The 24120-nt window shown below is 32.2% G+C and overlaps 1 protein-coding gene across 2 annotated transcripts in view; it reads left to right on the top strand.

The window, feature by feature from the left end:
* LOC129230109 (glutamate--cysteine ligase catalytic subunit-like) overlaps positions 1–23398 on the top strand; it is an 83811-nt gene extending 60413 nt beyond the window's left edge. For both annotated transcript variants that reach the window (XM_054864512.1, XM_054864513.1), the window contains 7 exons: positions 449–563; positions 13136–13248; positions 14523–14615; positions 15795–15899; positions 18890–18971; positions 19148–19369; positions 19887–23398. In XM_054864512.1, the coding sequence (XP_054720487.1) occupies positions 449–563; positions 13136–13248; positions 14523–14615; positions 15795–15899; positions 18890–18971; positions 19148–19369; positions 19887–20134 (978 nt within the window). In that variant the 3' untranslated portion in view covers positions 20135–23398. The remainder of the gene's footprint in view (positions 1–448; positions 564–13135; positions 13249–14522; positions 14616–15794; positions 15900–18889; positions 18972–19147; positions 19370–19886) is intronic.
* The last annotated feature ends 722 nt before the right edge of the window (positions 23399–24120 follow it).

Here is a 24120-nt window from a genome sequence, read left to right as displayed (position 1 = left end):
AAATAGTAGATCACAACTTACAGATGAAGACTTTGGCGATTGCTTACTAGCAGAAACATCACACCTAATTGCAAAGCAATTCCCAATAAAACGCAACAGCAAAAACTGTATTGACTTTCAGAATTATAATTTTTTAAAGAATTTTTAGATTTTGTATGCATTGTTAAGTAAGTATTTATCTTACACAGGAATATTGACTATAATTTTTATATTTTAAATTATATTGTCCAATTATTAGTTTACCTTGAAAAAACTGAATGATTCCCACTGTCTGACCTTCATTTAAGAGTGCTCTTTTGTTCAAAGGGGTTAGGGACTCCTGATTTAGGTGTTATATTTCTGTTTGCATTTGTTGCACAAATTTTAGAAGCATATGATTAGTCACCTATCTATTTTCCATTCTATTGCATGTTTATATTTATCATTGAGTTTCAATCCTTATTTTCAGTGTTTGAAATCTCGTTATGATTCTATAGACTCGTATCTTTCTCCAGCTGGAGAGAAGTTCAATGATTTTGAATTGATGTATGATGAAAATGTGTACAAACAGCTTCGGGAAGCAGGTAATTAATAGTGGGTTTAGTTTCAGTTTTAAATAATACTGTGATAATTCCAAAAAGATGGTTTTGTTTTGAAATTAGTTGTTATGTTTGATTAAGATTTTTGTCATTTACCTCATAGCCTTCACTTTTGAGTAAAATGAGGAAATACCCTCTTAAAATAAGATCAGATAAGTTGAAAACATGATTGAGCATTTTTTAAAGTGATACCATCAAGTGGTTAAATACATGAATTCATAATAAAGTAAGTTTAAATCATTAAGTGATCACAATATGATCATTTCTACCTTGAAAGTTTTTTCTTCTCCTTCACAGAATTTATCTGTACAAGGGAACACGTAGAAAGAGGGGTTCTGGTCATTAGCATTTCTCCAAAAAAAGAAATAGAATTCGAAGAAAGAAAATAAATCAATTGTGCACATACACTCATTTATACATTGCAGAGCGTGCTGGGAATTCCAGGGGGAGGGGGGGAGGGAGCGATGACAGCAATTGCCCCCTTCTTCAGCCGATGTAAAGGAATTCCCCTGTCCCATTTCTCGACTTTGAAGTTCACAAAACGCAATTTCATACGTCGTTAACGCAATTTCATACGATGTTTAATGATGTCACAAAATGAGTAGTTCGGGACTTAACCTTAATTTACTTTTCAAAAATAAAAATTCGACTGCATGCGATTTTTGATAACGTGTTCTAAAAGAGCAGGGGTCTGTCTAGGATTTTTCACAGGGTCCGTTTTTTTGTGAACAATCAAATAATTTCATAAAAAAAATTTTTTTGTTAAAACAAAATTTAAGAAATTAGAAATGGCACAAACTGCATCATTTCAACTTAAAGTTGAGTGTTTTCCTCTTCCATATCGAGACTATCATTCTGGAGTGTTTTTCCATTAATTAGCGGGGGGGGGGGATGGCATCACTCTCTCAAGTATCAATATTTAATTACCATTCTACATTATGTTAATTTATACTAGAAATATTTCTGTACAGTATTTAAAATAATTGTAACAAAAAAAAAAAAAAGAATTCAGACAAGAGTTCCGCATTTAACTTTTTAACCCAAGACGCTCTTAAAAAGCACAGAATTTCGTTTAAAACTTATAAATTCCATGATTTCAACAAAAATAAAAAGAAATTTTATTTGTTTACCTCTTAACAAAGCGTACTAAACATCAAAAATTCAAAACATCGGATTCCCATAGCGGATGCAAAGAGATCGCAATTCTCAAAGTGAATGCATCAAAAATATAAAAACGACTTGTACAAGAAATATTTTTGATAAAATCATTTTAAAATTGCATTTTAAAGTCCTATGATAAACATATCATTATTATCTGTGGACATAGTTGAAGCCAAAAAAAACCCATCGATTCAGCATTTTAATTTTTGACATACAAGAAAATGGAATTTTGTTTTAAACTTGAAATGAGAGTTCTAACGAAAATAAAGAGACTTTTCATTTATTTACATCCTAATAAGGTGAAGTTAGCTTGAAAAAAGAACAAAATATGATTCTCATATCGGATGTTAAAAGATTGCATGTTTCAAAATGTAGGCATCTAAAGAAAGAGTAATTAAAAGAGTTTATTTAAAGTTAATCATCCTTGCTAGCATCAAAAAAATCAAACCCTATTTAAAGTTAATCATCCTTGTTAGCATCGAAAAATCAAACCCATATAATTTTTTCCAAAAATAACAGTTAAACATCACCCCTCACCATAAAAACGCAAATATTGACAAGCTGGTAAAATGATGAGACTATTTTCTAATCAAGTCATTATAAAGGTTCAATGCCAGACAGATGCTAAGTTGTGATAATTTTGAAGTTGGTAACCCTATCTGAAGCGATCATATTTTTTTCCACTCTTACTATCCCTTTGCAGTTCTAAGTTCATTTCGCTGATATATATTATTATTATTGTTTATTAAATCATGAGCGGGGGGGGGGAGAAAAGTGCTTACAAACGCCTTTTCAGAAAAGTTTACAACAACACCGCTGCTAATTAGCTGTGATAAAACAAACAAAATTATTCAAAACCAAAATTATTTTCAGCCAGCTTAATTTCTTTCCAAAAACAAACAACAAGCATTATAAGATAAATAAATACCTTTGTGCTGAATAGTAAAGTCAGACCAAACAACGTAAGTAGGAGCACAAATTTGTAAATTACAGCAGACACGTGTTTCGGCGTTACAGGGAACGCCTTTTTCAATGCAAAAATAATGAGCTTATGGATGAAAAGACATCCGACAAAAGCCAAAAGCTTTTGTCGGATGTCTTTTCATCCATAAGCTCATTATTTTTGCATTGAAAAAGGCGTTCCCTGTAACGCCGAAACACGTGTCTGCTGTAATTTGCAAATTTGTGCTTCTACTTACGTTGTTTGGTCTGACTTAACAAGCATTATATTTATTTGGCAGTAGCAATTATTTATTGCTTGCAGGAACATCGCAAGAGTACCCATTTTTTTTTTTTTTTTTTTTTTGCAAAATTAGCAGATTTTGTATAGCTGATCCCTCTAATTTGACTTCAAGAAAGATTCCAAAAATTATCGGTTTTATACATGGAAACATGCCTTATTTTGCTTTCAGATTTGCTCATTCAATAACCAATTGGTGAAAGATCCGATCTCTTGTTTATCAGAATTTTGTGAAGGGTCCGTTTTGTTTGATTGGGGTTTTGTAAAAGGTCCGCTTTGGTTGATCGGATTTTTGTGAAGGGGGTCCTTTAATGGACCCAAATATCCTCTGGCCAGACCCCTGAAGAGGCGACTGTTTTGAACATAGTCATATTGCGTCCTGTTCTTTTATCTAATGAAAAACTAAATTATTTAAACTTTGCATTTACCAGCACTATTCAAACTGCACTTCACGAGTAGGGATGGGACACAAACTTTTCCAAACAATTTATCTATATTCAAGTTAAAAAAAAGCAACCTTAGTTTATTTTTGAAGTTAGCAGAAAAAAAGTGCAGGCTCTTCTAAAAAAGTGTTTTGGAATTGAAATCTTAGCAATGCAAATGTAGGCTATCTCTCATTACGTCAAGGAGAAAGGGTTAGTTTGAAATTTTCTATCTAAGATTTTTTTTTGAAATTGAAGATCCTGAATTGCAAATTTTTACTAGCTTTGATGATGTTAGGTCTTTCATAGTAAGGGTTAACTCATAAAAATCAATGGCCCCTTTGAACTATTTCTTGATCCACCCTTGTGGGAACAATGCTCAACTTTACACTTTTTGTCACACATATAATATCTTAGTACCTGCCCCAACATTAAGCATTGTCTTCTTTATCTTCAATCTTGGTAAACTAGTACTAGTCTTTTGATTAATTACTTTTGAATGGCTAATTCATTTGAACTTATTAAGCATAAGTAATTAAACAGCATAAAAGTTTTTTGTCATGCTTAAATTCTTATAAATGTCACTTAAAAAATATTATGTCAAAATTTTCATGTAGTATAACACAATATGGTTATTTCATCTGATAGATGAGACAAACCTCAAATTCTACATTAGGATGGGCCGAAAAAAGGATATTTTCGAGAAGCAACTTCTAATAGCAAAAAAGAGTTGTGTACTGCCATACTAAATGTAGGGAATACAATAAAAAAAAATAATATTTATGTCTTCAGATCGCACATTGGCAGCAAAGTTTGAAAAAATGATCAGTTTCAAATATATTTATGAAAATCCAAATGTTCAAAATTTTTGTTCGAATTCCGTTTAAATGCTTCTTTTTAGTAATCTTTTAATGTGGGGGGGGGGGGCATAGACTTCCACATTAACTGAGTAATTATTTATTAAGTGCTTATCTACAAATGGTTCTTTAACGATGATGATGGTCTATTTACACAAGAATGTGAATGTCCTGTTACTTCTGGATACCACGGCATCTGGTCCTAATCTGGTACATGGTATCACGGTACCTTCCAATACGGTTACTTGAAGCAGTACTCGACCTCAGCCAAGTTTTCCAAAGGGCGTGAACCACCCCTCTTTAACCACAGTCAATTGCACTCTATATGCTTTCCCACGCGATATGGTGATTTTCTCGCTACCAATCTGGCAAAGCGACCATGCTATCTCGTCATGTAGTTGGGTTGGGGCTTGTCAGCTAGTTCCCACAGGTCAGCCATCCGACATCCATGTCGACCCAACATGGATATAGCTACAGTTTCATCTAGCTAAAATGACAGAAAAAAAAATTATGTACAATTGAGTATGAGTGCTTCATGGTTCTCCTAAACCGTCACCCATGGTTTCATGTGATCGACCGCAGTTGATGTCACTTTTGGACCTTCATGAATTCCAATTTTCTCCACATCATACCAGTCATTCATCTTGACTTTTGTAATCTTATATGGTCCAAAAAATTTTGATCGCAGTTTCAGTCCAGGGCCTCCTTGGGTTCTTTTGATGGCTACTAATTCACCAATTTCATACTTCTTAGCGTTTTTTATTCTTCGGTTGAATGGCGCATATTTTCGGCTTGAATTTTCAAAATATTTCCCCTTATACTTTATTATATGTAAAGAGCAGTATGTATAGCCATTCAAGTACTTCATTAATATCCTCTTTATTATTAAATTGCAAAATTCAAAATGTAGTAAATAAAATTTTCATTGGAAAAGTTAAAAATCAAATTAACAATTGTCAAAAATAGTGAAACTTACGTTATGATGATGTCCAAAATCTGTTACCTAGAGGACAACAATGTCCAAAATCTGTTACCTACAGACTGCTGATTTAATTTGCTAATTAACAATTTTTACAAATACCTGCTGTCTTTTCATGTTCATATATTGTGTTCTAGGTATGCATACTCTAGAATAAAAGCAAAATTGATGTCAAATTTGAAAATCTTTGTAATTGCTCAAAGTTAATTTTTTTGTTCCCACCTTTTGAGAACTGCCCTGTTGCACGACTGATAGTACTATTTATTAATCTTTGGACTTCTGATACATGTTTGTACCATTTTGTGGGTTCATCCTTTAAAATCTTTGCGATGACAGGAACAATTGTTTCAAAGATTCTCTCAATTTGACTGTTTCCTCTTGGGATACTGGTAGTTATGAACGCATGATCTAAATTTTCTGACTTAAAATATTCTTTGAATTCTTGTGACATGAATGCTGGTCCTTTATCACTCACAATTTGCAGTGGACATCTAAAAGTTTTTTGTTGAACTTTTAACTTATCAATGGCATCTTTTGCGGACGTTGACTTAACCGGATAGAACCATGCAAATTTGGTGAAAGCATCTATCTTCTCAAATATATGAACATAATTTTTTGCTGTTGATGGTAGTGGTCCAATAAAATCCACGTGATATGTACTGAATAGAATGTCTTCTTTTGGAATAGGGTTAAGCAGTCCTGCTTTCCCTTTTTTTTTTATTCATTAAGATGCAATCTACGCAATTTGCGATAATATGTTCAGTTTGTTTTCTCACTTTTGGTATAAAAAATTCTTGTTTTACTAATTCTTCTGTTTTAGATACTCCAAAATGTCCTTTCTTGTGCACTTCTTTAATTTTCAAGCCTTTTCGAGCCATTCCTCAACTATGTTGTCAACAATTGCTTGTTCACAAAAGCCTAATCTTCTATTTTTGACGCATATGGGAATCTTGTTTTTTAAAATTAACTTCATTGTTAAATCGGTTGATCTTGTCTTACATGGTTTGTAACTTGACACTAAATTCATTAAATTTTCTTTTTGACTCAAATTCAACAAAGTTCCGCTGTCTATTTCATTTAACATTTCCGATCCAACATGAAGTGGCATTTCATTGAGTAAGACACTTATTTCTAGTTCTTGTGTCCCAGCGGTAACACCAGGGGCATTTTCATCCACCCAATTTTCAATTTTTCTAATGATTTCATTTTTATTTTTGCACGACCCCTCTTGAAGTCTTTTGTACATTTAACAAGGAATCACTCATATCACAATTAATTATGCTAGTACAATTCAAAGATAAACCATCAAATGTTGACTTTACCTATTTTAACACATCTATCCCAATTAAGCAATTGTAATTAAACTTCTTCAAAATGTATACATTAGTATTTACAATGCAATTATCAATTTCTACAAAACCTGAAAAATAACCTTCTGGTACCATTGTCTGTCCTGAAAGACCAGTCAAAACTGCATCAGTTTGGAATAATTGTGGCGATCCCAATCTTTTGTACATATCAAAACTTATTATTGTACAATCAGATCCAGTATCAAGACAAGCATTTATATTTTTATTTGAAATATCCACATTTTTCAGTATTTTAGGTTTGCTCATTGACTGAATTTGGACAGAATTGGTGATATTTTTCTCAGCTTTTGAACATTCATACAACTTGTGTCCAAATAGTTTGCAAATTTTGCATTTCGGTTCTTTGTGTGGACACTCCGAGATGTGGTGTTTTTCAAAACATTTGCCACAAAACATTTTACTTTTATTTTCTTCTAACCCAGTATTTTTTAACTTTAGAATGCGAAACTCTACTGGAATAATTATAATTTTGTTTGTCATGATCATTGAATTTTGTTTTTGATTCGACTGCGGAGCGTTTAAAATATACACGGGCAGCATCATATTCATCCAAATTAATAATTAGTTCTTTAACTGTTTTGATTTTGTGTAATTTATCTAGCTAGTGTTCTCGAATTTCTGGGGGGACTTTTCTTTTAACTTGTTTGAAAACAATTAGATCTTTTAATTCCTCTGTATTTCTTATATTTAGGCAGTCTATCCAATTTTCAAAATAATGGATGACTTCAAATGCAACATCTTGCCACAAGACGGAATTTTCTTTCTTTTTTTGTGTAAAATTTGTGTCAAAATTGCTCACTTGTTAGTTTAAATCGTTGCAGTAAAATTTTCTTAACATGCTCAGACTCATTTGCAAGATCAACTGGTTCACTAGCAATAATTCCTGCGATTTCCCAGAGCACCAATCCCAATAATTCAGAAACAAAACAATCTTTGGAACTTTTAACCGAGTCAGTTGCCTCTCAAAAAGCGTCAAATAAATGCCAATGTCACCCAACATATCAAAATTTAGCAGTATTTTTCTAACATCCAAGCTTTTTGCGTGTGTTTGATTTCCTAATGAATTTTGGCTATTTTCTTTTTTTGCCTGCACAAGCTTTAGTTCCTTTTCTTCCTCCCTCTCTGACACAATTTCAATTAATATATTTTGAGTTACTGCAGCATTATAATTGTCACATTCTGTAATTAATTTTATCAAGTTAGCGATTTTTGGATTTGTTGAAATTTCCAAATCCAACTCATCTGCAAGACGTATTAAGTCATTTTTTCTAGCTTTAGAAAGAAAATTTGTATCCAATTTTTTTTTAAACAAAATGATCAGATCCTTTTTGGTTTTTGCTGATTTGTGTCAGAAACTCTCTTTTTCGGTGTCACTAATAAAAAAAGAAAAATGAATAAATTTGACTTACTGCTGCCCTTGGCATTCTCCCCAGCTGTGGTCATTGCTTTTTTTTTTTTTTTGCAAATTCAGGATACTTTTTTTTTTTTTGTTCTTTGAATACACATTAATTAGAACAGTCCGAAGTTATCTGAAACATAACAGTTCTAGTCTTGTTTGAAAGTAGAGGTGAACAGTTTTTGTTCATGAGTTGGTTACCATTCTATATTTTTATTTCTGGAACTCTTGAAACAATTTTTTTCAAATGCTTGATTCTTCAAGGGTTACTATCACCGCAGGCTCCCAAGTTGTGGGTGGGAACATAGACTTCCGTGTTAACTGAGTAATTTTTTATTAGGTGCTTATCTACAAATGGTTCTTTAACAATGATCTATTTACACAAGAAAATGAATGTTCTGTTACTTCTGGATACCACGGCATCTGGTCCTAATCTGGTACATGGTACCACGGTACCTTCCAACACTGGTACTTGAAGTGAGACTCGGCCTCAGCCAAATCTTTCAAAGGGCGCAAACCATAGTGGTCCCCTCTCTTGACCGAAATCAATCACGCTCAATACGCTTTCCCGCGGGATATGGTGATATTGTTGCTACCACGCTGGCAGCCCCACCGCACTATCACTTGTTGTGTAGTTGGGTTGGGGCTTGTCAGCTAGTTCCCACATTAATATATCCTTGAAAATATTTACATTCTTTTACAGTTTTTAGTTCGTGCATAAGCCGAAAAGTTACGTGAAATGAACCAAAAACCAATGTCTTAAACTTTTTTTGTATATTGCAGTATTTTTTCTTCTTTTAGATCCCAGTTGTGTATTTTTTTTACAGTAAATGTGCACTATACAGCTCTTTGCTGGAACTGCAATTATATTATGTTGCATTAACAACCCAGAACCCACCACAAGTTAGTGGTTACACTTTGTGTTCCACCCTGCAGTTTCCAAGAAGACTGGACTTGACAAGTCTAAAGGACAAGACTTATACATTTGTAAAGTAACTTTCATAATAACCATATGAATTTAAACAAGTTTCTAAGTTTTGATCGAGGTGTGAAGTTGGACTTACGTCTCAGTTTTGGCACTGATGTTTGAAAAATATAAAGGTTTTCATATAAATCCATCTCTTTCGTCTAATACCTCAAACAAATTTCTGCAGATTCACTAAACAGTTCCACAATCCATTCAACTGCTCGTGTGTGATATGGAAATGTTAAGAGTACATACTTAAGCAAATGTATAGTTTCTAGAAAGGATAAAATATCCTTGTTTTTCACTACACACTGAAGCGGAGCAAGTAAACACGGTGAGCTGTCAACTAACTGCTGTCATTCGAAGCTTCAAATCGATTTGATCAATCATTTCAATGGAAGAAATTCTCTTATAGCTATGGAATTATTTCTTGATTGGTAGTCTTTTCAGTTGTATAGATACTCTACTGTTGGTTGGTTTGTTTGATTTTTATGGCGCAAGAGCCCTTGATGGCTATACTGCGCCATATTCTACTGTAATCCAACTCCTTTATATTTCACCTTTAGTGCATTGTCATAACCAATTACAATTTTTCAAAAATAACAAAGTAAGCATTTGTTTGAATCACCGGATCCACGATGTTTGGAAGATTATCACACATCTGACTTGTAGATTTTGTAACTTTAAATAGCTGTACTTGTCCATGTTTCACGGTAGTTTGTTCATTTTTTCAAAATTTTAATTATATCAAACCGTAGAAGCATAATTTTTAAAGATATTATTGATGAGTGCTCTCATTCCACCAGTAGTTAAATTTAAATACACTACGTGTCCAAAAAAAAAGTCGCAAGCCTTAATACCACCTTGTGGTATTATAAATATATGTGGTAAAATATAAAGGTGGTTGGACCACCTTTTGCACATATTGCAACTTTCATACGGCGTGGCATTGCTTCAGTGAGCTTTTGTAGAGTATCCGTTTTTATTTTCGCCTACAATTCCATCAAGAGGTCTCCTAAACTTTCGATAGATGAAGGAAGTGTGGTGTGTGGTCTTAAATCCTTTTCGAGTACGTCCCACAGATTCTCGATTGGATTGAGGTCTGGACTTAGTGGTGGCCAAATCATGTGTTGAAATGATGCATCGTGCTCATCAAACCAAGATTTAACAGTTGTAGCCCGGTGTACTCTGGCGTTATCGTCTTGGAATACACTCCTACAGTCAGGAAAATAAAAGTCCATAGATGGCACAACATGATCATCCAAGATGTTAAGGTAATGTGCAGACTTCATTTGTTTGGTGCACAATGCAGCCGAGTCTAGTCCAGATGAACAAAAACAACCCCAGATCATTACACTGCCTCCGAAAGGGTGCATAGCGGAAACGAAACATGTAGGGCCCATTGCTTTGTGTGGCTCTCTTCCGAACCTTGAGGCGTTCGTCATTTTGAAAGAGTGTAAATCTTGACTCATCATACCATTTTCCCAATCATTAACAGTCCAATTTTTATGATCTTTTGCAAATTGCAGTCTCTTTCTTCGATAAATGGCACTCACAAGTGGCTTCGTTATTGCAACACAGATTCTTAGTCCCGATTTTTGAAGTTCTCGTCGTATTGTGTGCTTGGAAATTGTTTTAATTCCCTCGTTGAAGAGTGCTGTGAGTTAAATGGTCGATTTCTTGCGATTTTTCTTCACTAATCGCTTCTCAGAACACCGGTCACGTTCGTCCAGAATGAATTTACTACCACAAAGATATCGCGAACAGGTAGCTTCTCAACCATCTTTCCACCTTTTAATAATGCGTTGAACAGTTCGCAATCCTATACCTCTAATTTCAACTATGTCTTTGCATTTTTTCCCACTTTGGTACAGGCCAACAATTTGCCTTTGCCCCTTTTTGAACTCTGTTACATTACTTCCTCAAACACAACTACCAATTCCTGCCAAGCTTACTTCGAACTAAACAGTCTTCTAGTGCAACGCCCACATTTTAAGCTTGCATTGAGATTTATGCAAATATCTGTAATACTCATCGAATCACCTTCTTCCAAAATTGAAGCGTTTAAAATTCGACCCCGACTTTTCTTTTAGACACTTAGTGTATTATACAGCCCCAGCACTCCATTAGCACACGTTAACGGAAGCTAATGACTTTTGACTAAAACCTCTTAGTTTTGTTGGAGCAAGATCAAAGTCATTTTCTTTTCTGTATTACATTCACAATATCCATCAAATACTTTTGCTCGCTTTTTAAGTCAGTTTCCAAAGCTTTGAGTTCTTTCCAAGTTAATAATATTTAATTTTGCAAAAACAGTTGATGCTTTACCCATGAATCAGTAAATGTTGCTCTTTTACACTCCAGCTGTAGGATGGGTTATTAAACTGGTTAGTGGAGTCGGTAGGTAGGGTGTTTTGGGAAGAGACAAGATATGGATTAACGTGAAAATCTTTATGCTCGCAATCCTCAATGCAGAAATTGAGTCACAAGTCCAACTTCAAACCTTGATCGAAACGTAAAAACTTGTTTAAAACCAAATAGTTATTATGTTTGTTAGTTACTTTACAAAGGTATGAACCCTGTCAATAACCATTCTTCTTGGAAACTGCAGGGTAGAACACAAAGTGCAATCACCAACTTGGGGTGAGTTCTGGGTTCTTAATGCAACATAATATAATTGCAGTTCCAGCAAAGAGCTGTATAATGCACATTTACTGTAAAAAAGTACACAACTGTGGTCTAAAAGAAGCAATACTACAATATACAAAATAAGCTCAAAACGTTGGTTTTTAGTTGATTTCACGAAACTTTGAGGCTTATACGTGAACTAAAAACTGTAAAGGAATGTAAATATTTTCAAAGATATATTAAAAGACAATGAAAAGAAAGCATTTAAATGGGATTCAAACAAAAATTTTCAATGTTTGGATTTTCATAAAAATATATGAAAATTGACCATTTTTTTTACCATTTTTTCAAACTTTGCTGCCAATGCGCGATCTGAAGACATAAATATTAATTTTTTTCATTATTTTCCCCACGTTTAGGATGGCAATACACAACTTTTTTTTTTAAATTAAAAGTTGCTTCTTTCAAAAATTCCTTTTTTCGTCCCACCCTATTCTACATATGTTTTTATTCATGGCAATTTTCAACTAATGAGACTATAGTATAAACATCAGTATTAATAAATTAATAATTAGAGCATTTATGCATTTTTTTTTTTTTTTTTTTGAAAATAAAGTTGAATTAATGACATATTAAATCAAACTTAAAATTTTGTAGTCTGGCTAATTGTTTCATTATTCTGTGGTTTGTTTCTTTCTTAATAGTAGTTGAAATTCAATAATGTTAAGTGATGCTTACTCTTTCAATCTTGCATCCAAATTTAGTATATAATTCCAACACACTCGAGGAGCATTTTCTGTTTTTACAAATTTGCATTATCATATAATGTTTAGTCTTCTGTGGATTATGTATATATCTACAGGATTTTTAGAATTTTGATATCTAATCCTGTATGTAGTAGAGAGGCACAGTGACTTTTTAAATTTTTAAATACTGTTACGCCTATGAGAAATAATTAAATCCTGATTCAAGAACAATTTTATGTTAATGGGATTTTTTTTCTCCAAAAAAACCAATACCCAAAGGGTGTTCTGTCACCAAATCACTCCTGTAGGAAAGTTAAATGCTCAGTTTTCAAAATTGTGATAATTATTAATTGACATAAACAATTAAATAATAAGTGCTAAGTTTGTACAAAGACAAATTTCCGAAGTTGTTAATGTATGTCACATATATTCTGGCAGGAATGTTGTTTTAAAGTATTTGTTTATTTGCATGAAAGAAAAAGATTTACCTTAAAAAAATAAAAGCAGAAAAATTTGAATACGAAGAAAGCTATTATTTCTGCAAAGAAAGGTACAGAAAATAATGTAATTCAGAATTTATCACCACAATTTATAGGAAATCACAGCTAAACAAGCATTTTGTTGGTAAAATTTGGTTAACTATCTAGTTATATTAAAATAAAAGTTTTGGCTAAAACCGACATTAGATCGGTTTTGGCCAAATTTAAATTCATTGTGACTGAAATAAATAATCGAAAGTCCTTGTATTTATTTCTTATGTCTAATTTCTCTATCACTTTTTCCCCCCTAAGGTATAGACCATCTGCTATCTCAACATATTGCTCATTTATTCATTAGAGATCCTATTTTATTATTTAGTGAAAAGATTCACCAAAATGATGAAGAGGATACAGATCATTTTGAGGTATGCAGTGTCTTCTTAATACAACTCACACAAATATTTGGCTTTCTTTGTCCAGTTTCCATTTGCTTATCTGTTTTTTTTTTACCATGCTAAATTTTGTGTGTATATACATGTGTAGGAAAAATATTTATAAAAAAATACAAATAATTGAAAGGCATTACGCTTTATAGAAACACGATGACTAAAAAATAAGCCAAGATGGTGCAACATTCATCATTGCTGCTAATCACAGAGAAAAAAAATTAAAAACACAGATTCCAATAGAAGAAAACTTTACGTCAGCACTTGAGTGGTAATGTATTTAGCCAATGCACTAATCGTAACTCAAGCAAAATACAGTCTGCTCTCGAAGTCCCAAGGGACCGGCTAAAACGTTCAAGTTATTAGTAGTTCAAGTTATGGAAAGTTTCCATCTCAGTCTCAATAGTTTGGTACTGGACGAAAATTTTGAGATAAAGGAATATTCGAGTTACAAGCTTCGAATTATCGAGATTCGTTAACAGTTCGTTAACTTTCAGTTAACTAACTCACCCTCAACAAAAGTGAAGTATTAAAACACTTACCTTCTAACCAAAAAATAATAAACATTACTGAACTAACCGATCAACCCTACAGAACAAATAACAGAAAAAATCATTTTCCGAAACTCTTCAATAAATTCTGGTCTACTTATTTTAAAATTATTTCTGCTTCCAAAAAAGTCACATATGTGCAGTAAAGGTATCTTTATATAAAGGAAACAGTTACTGGTTACAGTAAAACAAATCACTCTTTATAGATATAAGCAGAAGACAAAATTGAATCAATGCCAAACGGAAAATTATTTTCTGAAAACTTGTTTTTAAGCAGATTAATTTCTTTATCCAAGACCATTTTAGAGTTGTAATGCCTTTTTCTTATATAGCTTAGATGATATTCTACCAATAGACACATTTTTTGGTGAGGCAAGAATGAAAGTTTTGTTAACTGTAAACTGAAATTCACTTTGTCAGAAGAAGTAATGCGGCAAAAGGAATCAATTTTAATATTAATATTTAAAAAGTTGAATTTATTTTAAGATTGTATTTTTGATTTTTAAGTGGTAGGGTTGGGCACCTATGATGTAAAGACACCCAACAAAAGCCATTTTCTATTGTTGATTTAAGTTGGACTTATAGCACAAAGATTGATTTCTTACTGCCTTAAATGTTTCATCATTAATTACTGATATTTTTAAATACATTTTAATACTCTAATATTTATCACTGATTTGGTATTTTTAAATTTTAATTTAGAATATCCAGTCTACAAACTGGCAAACTATGAGATTTAAACCTCCTCCTCCAAACAGCAGTATTGGCTGGCGGGTGGAATTTCGAACAATGGAGGTATGTTTTATTGCTCAATTTCATTTTTCTGTTTTGATTAGTGTATTAATTGTATTGTTTTCTTAATTGCATTTTGATTTCCCGGTTTGAAAAAAAAAGCTATCTTTTATCTGTAGGACCTTCTATCTTATTGGTAATTTTTGAATTTTGTAGCATTGTTCATGTCACATGCTGCCCAACATAGAAAATGTATAGAATAACATATCAATGACGAATTGGTTCTAAAAATTTTCGAATTTCAGGAAGTACTCTGTTAAACAAAAACTTTTACAGGTAGAAGATGTAGGTAAGATTTTGTTATTCTTGTTACTGATGCAATTGAGAGACTTAGAGCAAAAAATGAGATTTTAGGCAGAAGGTAGCAGCTTCTGGAGAGGGAAGTCTGATTTTGCCACAGTGGATGGCAGCACCACCATCACAGTTAAGGCATAGCTCTGAAGGGGAGTCATGAAGTCATGAGACCCTCTGATCTTAAATTATTCTCTGATTATCAGAAAGAACAAACAAGTGAATGAGAGTGCCAACCATTGCTACTGTCTGCCTTTTAGGCATACCTGCCAACTTTCATTTTTCATTGACATTCTTAGGAGTTCTCTTGACTTAAGTTTCTCTCATTCTCCAGTAAATTTGATTTTATCCTCTATTTATATTCTTCTTTGAAGAATTTACAAATTTTGGTGGCAATAGCACAAAAATTGACAAATCGACAAACTCACAAGCTTCACAGTTAGCATAAAACACTGCTGTGGAAATGCATACACTATCCTTTATGTTTGGCTTGCTTTCAATGTTGCCAGCTTTCCAAAATTTCGATGATTTTTCGGGTACTACAGCTTGTAAGGTTTAATGATTTGAATCATAAGAAGAAAAAAAAAGGGGGGGTACTTGCATGAAAAAGGAATTTTAAACTTCCTTTCATTTATTTCTTTTACAACATCTATATTGTGAATTTTGAAATCATTTTGCATATTTAGCAGGAACTGAAAGTTAATTCTAACTCACTCAAGTAAAAAAGTGCTGCAAATGTATTTTTGCCTTAAGGTGAAGTTACATGTAAGTGTAACTTAAGTTATAGCTGATATCAAAGTGCACTTTTGAGGATTTTATGTTTTACTAGAACAAAAAACATGCTACATTTATTGGACAGAACTTAAAAACTAAAAATATTTTCCCTTTTAGGTTCAAATTACAGAATTTGAGAATGCTGCATATGTTGTATTCATAGTGCTTCTTACTCGAGTCATTCTTACTTTTCAACTAAATCTCTTAATTCCAATAACTAAGGTAAGTTGCATTATTATCAATTCATAAAAAATAAATGTTGAAATGTTTTGTAAATAAAAGCAATATTTGGTGATTTTGAGGAAAAAGCATCTGTTTTGTCTATCAAATTGCAGTATGAAACCCCCAGTCCAGAATGTTAAGGACCGCTACCTTTTCAGATTTCAGAATTTTCCGCAATTATTATCTTGCTTCAAAAAATAACAAACAGGGTTGCCACGCACCGGGAAAACCGGGAAAACCTGGAATTGTCAGGGAAAATGAAAATGGCTGAAAATCAGGGAAATGTCAGGGAAAATGAAAAATTGCATATTTCCTATCGTTCTTGCGCAGCCCGTGACGTCAAAAAAAAAACTTTCAGCTTTGTTTTTTTCGCCGCCATTCCCTTCCCATTCCTGGTTTTGTCATTCCCCTCTTTCTTCTTCCCCCTGCAGCAGTTCTTTTTATCAACTCTCTGCCATTGCTCTGCCATAGCCGTAGCCTACGAGGATGAAACGAAACGCTGCTCTTTTTGAAGCAACAGCACAGATTCTCTTAGGCTACGCCATAGCAGTCCTCGGCGGACATGCGCAGAAGGTACTTCTTTTCTTCCTCCTTTGAGCGGGCTCTGTTTAAACGCTGCTTGTTTACGTCAGCAGTTCTGAAGTTGTTATGATGCACAGTACATTGTTTTGTCTGCGAGTGCGACTGAAGTTTTTGATGAGCTGCAATAATTTTTTCATATTTTTATTACTTCTTTAAATAATTAAGGAAATCGTATTATTCTAAACAATTTTGCTTTGTAAATTTAGTTCATTAGACAATTTTAAACTTAGAAAGTTTCTTTTTTACAGAAGTATCGCTAATCTTTTAGTATTTTGGTAGTGATCTTTAAAGACTTCCAATGCGCTTCTTTCTTTCTAAATAAAAGTAATCCGATTTAAAAAAAATTCTGCACATCAGAAGTTTCTGATCAATGCTCAAAATTTAACTTTATGACAGGGTGCCCACAGGAGTGATTATGTCGCAAGTTGCGCCATCAAAAAAATTTTTTTTTTTTTGGGGGGGGGGGATTTTTTAATTATTTATTTTACTTTATTTTTATTCAAATTATTTACTTATATTATTTTACTTTATTATTTTCATCTGTGTGTGTGTATTTTATTGGGGAGCGAGCACACTTTTCTTTCAAAACAATACTAATTAAAAATAAATAAATAGCTAAAAAAAAAATAAATAAAAAAAGAGTGTTAAAAATTAAAAAAAAAAAGCGCTAAGGCCTTCAGAAATATTGGGGAGGGGAGCACTCCTGTTTTATGAGCAACAAACATGGGAAATATGTGAAGCTAAGAGATGCATGATTTTTTTACAGGCCAAAGTCTAAAAGCGCTTTGAGTTCAATGGATTGGAGGGGTAGAAGGCAATAATAGAAAAAGTTTAGGTTTCATAAGTTTTTTGTTCAGATTATTTTAGCAATTAACTTTATTTTTGTGATACAGATGTCACAATTGTTAATTTTGCTGTTCTTTCACTTGATGTAAGGCAGTGGCTCCTCGCTATTGAAAATTAGATATGCAACATTTACATTAATTGTTTATTACAGTCATTTGCTTCACTTGTGTTAGTACTTTAGGGTAGTTCAAAAATACACTTTAAAAAAAGGTTTCTCCTAGAAAACAGGACACCACTCAATGTTTTTAGACTTGTGGATAGTAAATAACTGAAAGAATTTTAATTTCCTATTCCAACTGAAAGAGGGTGCTCGACCCCCTCCCTCAAACTTCATAAGTATGAGGAGGGGGTTAAAAAAATACATTGAACTGAAAAAACAATGTTACATACTATAATCTACACGAGTTATATGCATATTCATTGCAATAAAATATTACTTACATAAAAAAAACAGCTGAGGAAATTAAATGTTTCTAAATTTGTGACTTTTTCTATGCTAGAGCTAATGTTAAATTAAGGGGTCATTGAGCACCCGCTTAAAATTTGAGTAAGAAGCTAAAACTTTTACGGCACAATACTATTAGTAGGTTAAAAAAAAGATAAGGGGTGTCTTGGACTCGAGCTGAAAGAAAAAAAAAGAGCCACCCTTAGTACATATTTTTGATTATTTCAGCTTGAGTAAATTAAATTTGGTAACTATTGTTTGTAAAGTTTGAAAATGAGGTAAGTTTTATCAAAATTTGAGATGTATATATTAATGTTGCAAAATGAAGGTGGAGATCAATAACCTGGAATTTTTCTCAAAACCACTTGGAAAACCTGGAAATGTCAGGGAATTTCATTCTTGAACTTCCGTGGCAACCCTGAACAAAGATTTTTTTATCCTGTGATGTTTTGCCAAATTTCGCATGTGTTTGAGTCTACTTTCTTTTTTTTTCTTTTTCAATCTCAATGAAGGCAATTTAGAAATTGGAGTCTGAGACCGTAATTATATTATGTGCAGTGTGCTTCGTAGGAATTTTTCAAGGACAGACAGCCTATTGTTGAAAATTTCTTGTTTGACAGATTTTCCGTTTTTTTTTTTTTTTGGCCTAAATTTATTAAGTAAAGGCAGTCTTGTAATCACAAAAGAAATTGCATTCTGATTTTGGCCTAAATTTCCGTTTTACTTCCCCCAAAAGAATGTTGACTATTTTGTTAAAAGTTCAGCTATATAATTTTATTAGTGTTGCTATAAAATAACCTATTCTTTTTAAACAGAAAGTGACAAAAGCATTTTCAATGAAGTATTCACTGAACTGTTCAGACTATTTTTTGCTGTTTCAAAAAAAAAAGCGAACATTTTAAAATGTTTTTAAATTAGTACATTTTTCAAATATAAAATGTAAGATGCTCATATATATTTAGATATTAAACTTTTTTAAACTATTTAAAAACACCAAGAAATTCATTTTGTTGAAACTTAAAGCAACGAACAAACCTTTAAGTAAAATAATTGTTGCTGTTATCTACTTAAAAAAATTTTTCTTTTTTGCACTTGGTAATTTTTTTTTCTTTTTCAGAACAATGAAAATTTAGCTAAAGCTCAAAATCGTGATGCAGTTTTATATGAGAAGTTCTGGTTTCGAAAAGATTTAACTACTGGTGGGTGTCTGAAATGTTTGACATAGTAACTTTGAAATTGTGCTATTTAAATCAAATGCTCAATTAACCCTGAAACTTGTTTTAGTCCACTTGGATTACTGCAAAATCTTCAATTTCTTTTAGCACTTCTCATCCTTTTCCCAGTTTTTACATAATGTGTTTGCTTTCCTTTCTAGGCGAAAGTCCTCCTGAAGCAACTGCGTACATGGCTGAATGTGGATGTTCTGATGAATGTGAATATGCTCTTATGACTATAAATGAAATTATAAATGGCAAAGAGAATGAATTCCCTGGTTTAGTTCCATTAATCCAAAAGTTTCTGACAAGCATGGATGTAGATGTCGACACTCAGTGCTCAATTCAACAATATCTAAAGCTCATTCAACTTAGAGCAAAAGGTAAGTTCTTACTTTTTTCTGCATTTTTTTTTTAATGTGCTAACTAAAATAGAGAAATAAAATCATTCTTTTTTTTTTACAATCGTCTTTCAAAAACTGTTCATTATATTCTTACTATTATCCTGTTAAAATCCAGCCAATTTTCCTAGTTTTTGGCTGGTTTTTTTTCAAGCATTTGCTACTATTTTAGCAAAAATACAATTTTACAGGCAAAATGAATAATTGTTTATGACACTTTTCTCTGCCAGTTATTGCATGACTTTTTCTTTGTATGACACTGTTCAGTGCTACAGTTAGGGGAGACTACATTTCAGAAAACGTATCCTTGCTTACAATTGTTGTAGATTTCTATTTTATTTGCACATATTGTCACTAAACAACATAATTGGATGAAACCCATCCAAACATAGTCTGCTTTGTCACATTGTAGTTTGTTTGCTCTTAAAATTTACTCATATTAATTTTTATTGTTTAAATACATTGAAAATCAAATGGCTAATGTTTTGTTCATTTTAAGGTGAGCTTCTCACTGCTGCTCGATGGATAAGAAATTTCATCTCAAAACATCCAAGCTACAATTTTGACTCTGCTGTTGGTGAGGAAATAAATTATGATCTTCTATGCAGCATCAACCAGATCACCAGAGGCACCGGGTGCCCAGAGCTTCTGGGTCATCCTACGTCACGAACTCGTGATCATATTCCTAGTGCTGTAACAAAGGCTGAAAAAAGCTATTCTGGTCTAAAAATCGATAAAAATACATGAAAGCTTTAGAATTTTGTTATAAATAGCATTTCTTTTTTGGAACAGTTCTTTAAATTCTACAGTTGAGAGAATATAATTGTTGTTGAAAGTATGTGAAGTTAAAGAACCGCTTATTTGAACTTACCTGCCCTGTAAATGCTTCTTTGCTGCAAGAACTGTCCTCTAATATTTTGCTCTCTTTTATGTGCAACATGAGACTTTTGGAAGAATTTTCATCAGGGGCACAACAGGGGCAGGATTTATCCCCTCATCTAAAAAATCATTTGGTTTTAGGATATATTAATAATTTGGCTGATATGTGTATAAGTAAGGATTGTATGAGCCCCTCTTACTTTCCCCCTATCTCCCGGGAAATGACCAACCCTTTCTGGCTGTGCCAGTGGCTACCATCATTTATTTTTCTTGAGTAAATTTTCTTCCAAAGTTGCATTTTACATTGTCTTCACTGTTTGATTTATTCTGTATTGTTTTATTTTATCATGCTTTAAAGTAATTTTTTTAAATGTACTTCGCTGAGAAAGAACATTGATCATTGTTAGGGAGCTTAATTTGAAACTTTTCTATTTTTCATGTTTTTCCAAATATGTTCAGAGCTAACTTGTGATCTAAAAACTTTGAAATACCTATGTAAGAAGCAAATTGTTTGGTTTTATATACAAGTGCAATAATTATATTTTATGCATTTTAAAGCTTAATTAGAGAAATTACATTGAAACTTTTAAGAATTGTAGCAAAATCTAGGTTAAAAGATGTGTGCATTTTAGTAAATCCGTAACAGGGGAGGTAAAAAAATAGGGCATAACAGGGGACATGAGGTCTCAGAGACCGCTCTTTTTTTTAATTTAAAAAAAAAAAATTGTGTAATTAAGATACATTCATATAATTTCCCTTAAATGTTCTTTGCACTTTTATTTGCACGGATTTCTTTTTTTTTATTTTATTTTGAGTTAAAATACACCTTTTTTAAGGGATTTTAACTAGAGCCTTAAGATTTTCCGATAGAAATCGTGTGCTGCAGTAAAAAAATTACTACTTGCAATAAAAACGAATTAATTATTAATTAATGATTTTATTTTAGTTAAATATATACAGAACATTTTAATATCAGAAAATTGATTATATTATATTACAGGACAAATTTGATAGTCCTTTAATTATTAGTATTTTGTGTCGTATTTCCAGGAATAATTCAGACGCCATTGACCATAGAACATCATTGCGTTACTTTTGTAAACATTTCAAACAACTCTCAACCTCAACTAGAAAATTTTGCATCTCTTTCTCGTAATGCGGATAAGATAAATGGATTATTCTCCGCAGTCCTAACGATAAGAGCCATGTCTACTACTGCCGAAAATTGTAATTCAGAAGGGCAGGTGCGGTTTCACAGACTGCTTCTAAAGAAGGTTATGAAATTTAAACCAGATGCACTCACCAAAAGATAAGCAAGGGAGGTGTTCAAGGTCACAATACAAAACCCATTCAATCAGACTGAAAATAAAATAAGGGTGGCAGGGTGAACTCTTGAGCAGTCTGTGCGACCAGATGTCTCCTATTCAGGGTAAAACGAGGAGTGTTTTCACTTCGAGAGAAGATTTTTATTAACTCGATGGACTTCTTTTAAATTCTTAGCATGAGCATCGCTGTGTGGGTATGACTTGTTATTAATAAATATCCTTTGGTGCATAAATATAATTAAAATGAAAAATGGTATTGCTTTTCTCACCTGTTAAATGAAGTGTGACTTTAGGATAGCAGTTATAAAATTGAATTTTTACAAAAATCGAATGGGGAGAAATAATTTCTTTGGTAAATAAGGGGTGCAGGTATAAAGAGTTTGGAAACCACTGGATTATTTTGATGATGCTAAAAGTAAATATTTGAGGATTTTCCCTTTTGGTTGAAATAATTGCAAATAAAGAAATGAAATCCTGAGATCAATTTTGATAATTATATGTCTATGACAATAAAAAAAGTTAAATATCATTCTTATTTTTACTATAAAGAAGTTATTCATATGAATGCTCCTTTGCTTTCCCATCCAACTAAAGCATCCTTTCTGTCTACAAGGTTCTACAGATTTCTATAGCCAAGTAAAAAAACGTTCAAAATCATTTTTTCTTGAAAAAATATATTAATATATTACATATCTAGAAAACCAAAGTAAGAATATATATATTTTAACTTCTTTGTTAATTACCTTAGGTTAGATAAAGCTTAATGTTTTGTGTTTAATCATGTATTCATCTAATATTATTATTGTTTTCTGAATCAGTAACTGATGCAGTTTTTAATAGGTTATAAATTTAGCATATTTTATTTTTCCACCATAGAAATCAGTTTTGGTGCAGAATTCTTTAATGGGATGTCTCGTGAAAAGGGTAAATGTTATGCAAAAAATACACCTTAAGGTTTGAAGTGGCCCAGTTTGATGTTGTAAATTTTAACGTGGAGTCCACTTGTGGCCCAGAAAATATTATCGAAGACTTTTTTTAATTCAGTATTCAGGCTGTCAATAATGCTACCAGGAATAGCTTCAGGGTGCATAAGCTTTATTTTTATGGAATTGAGTTGTAATCTAGGACATTTGTACCAGTAATTTTTTTATAAAACAAAAAAGACATTTTGTATGATTGCATTTATAGTTTCTCCTTATCAAGTATCAGTGTCTTTTATAAATTTAGTAACTTAGTTTTCACTGCTTTTATTTGAAGTATGCAATCTGCTGCTTGCTCAACAAGTGTTAGAACCATTTTGTTAGCAATAAATCATATTTTTAAAAATGTAAAACTTAGGACTTGTAAATAATTTACAAAATCTCTTTAAATAATTGGATTGTCAAGGAAAAAAAGGGCCTTTACTTCTCTCATCAACAAAGGGAGTATATAAGATATGCCACAAAGATGTTTAGCACTTATTCATTACACTTTTTTAGAGGTTCAAACTAAGGGTCAGACTATATCACTGACTAAGATTAATCTTCCAGATTTTCAAATTGTGTTTTTAGTTAATCACAAAATAAAATTTAAAAAAAAGGTATTTCTCTTTTTTTTTTTCTTTGCTACATATCACCTTAGACTTAAGCATTAGTAACTGGCATTGTTTGGTGCTCTGAATTTAGGTAAAAATCTCCGTACCCTATATCAATTTTAATAAAGTTGACTTATTCTGCCTTTAATAAAAAATGTATTGTACAAATGTATGTATTGCTAGCTTTGATATTGTACAGCAGAGTTGAATAAAATTTATGGTTGTACATTTTTTTTATGTTTCATTACTCTCTTTTTTTTTTTTTGTGCAAAGCGGATAAGTTTTTTGTTTTTACTTCTACTTTGAAGGATTTGAAGTGTTTTAAGCAATGCTTCTTTATTTTGCAATAATTATATCCAATGTTTGAATTCATTACCTCAAACAGTTTTCCTTATTGTTTATTATTCCGCTTAAAAAATGCGCTGCTATTTAACCAACCAGAATCATACATTCCATTTGTTCTTTTTGAAGAATCAGGGATCTGAACATGTTATATGTTCTTCATAAACAATGCAAAATCTGGGAAGTAAATGGCAAACTGTCCTGTTAAGAAATCATTTCACTTTACATAATAAAAACAAGTGAAAAATGCAATTATTGCAGAAAATATATTTTTTAAAAATCAAAAGCATAGAACAAGCTATAACATTGGAAGCTGAGCTGCTGGATATGGGAATAACTTTCTTTTTAAAGAGAAATATTTATTACTAAATGGGGTCGTTTCCAAACTTTTAAAAGTATTTTTTTATCTGAAAGAGCATGCTTAAAAACATAGGATCTGACTATTTTTTAAATAATTTGTTTAAGTTTAATATTTTAAAAAAATTACTTAAATCGGTGAGCTTTCATTGTTTACATTTCTTGGCAATGACATCACAAATGATGAAATGCCATTCTGTATTGCCATTCACAGAACAAAATGTTTAATTCACATCTTTACTCACGTGTATTGGCAA

This window comes from Uloborus diversus, chromosome 9, assembly GCF_026930045.1.
Source record: "Uloborus diversus isolate 005 chromosome 9, Udiv.v.3.1, whole genome shotgun sequence".
NCBI classification, from domain to species: Eukaryota; Metazoa; Arthropoda; class Arachnida; order Araneae; family Uloboridae; genus Uloborus; species Uloborus diversus.
This window is presented reverse-complemented; position numbering and strand designations above follow the sequence as displayed.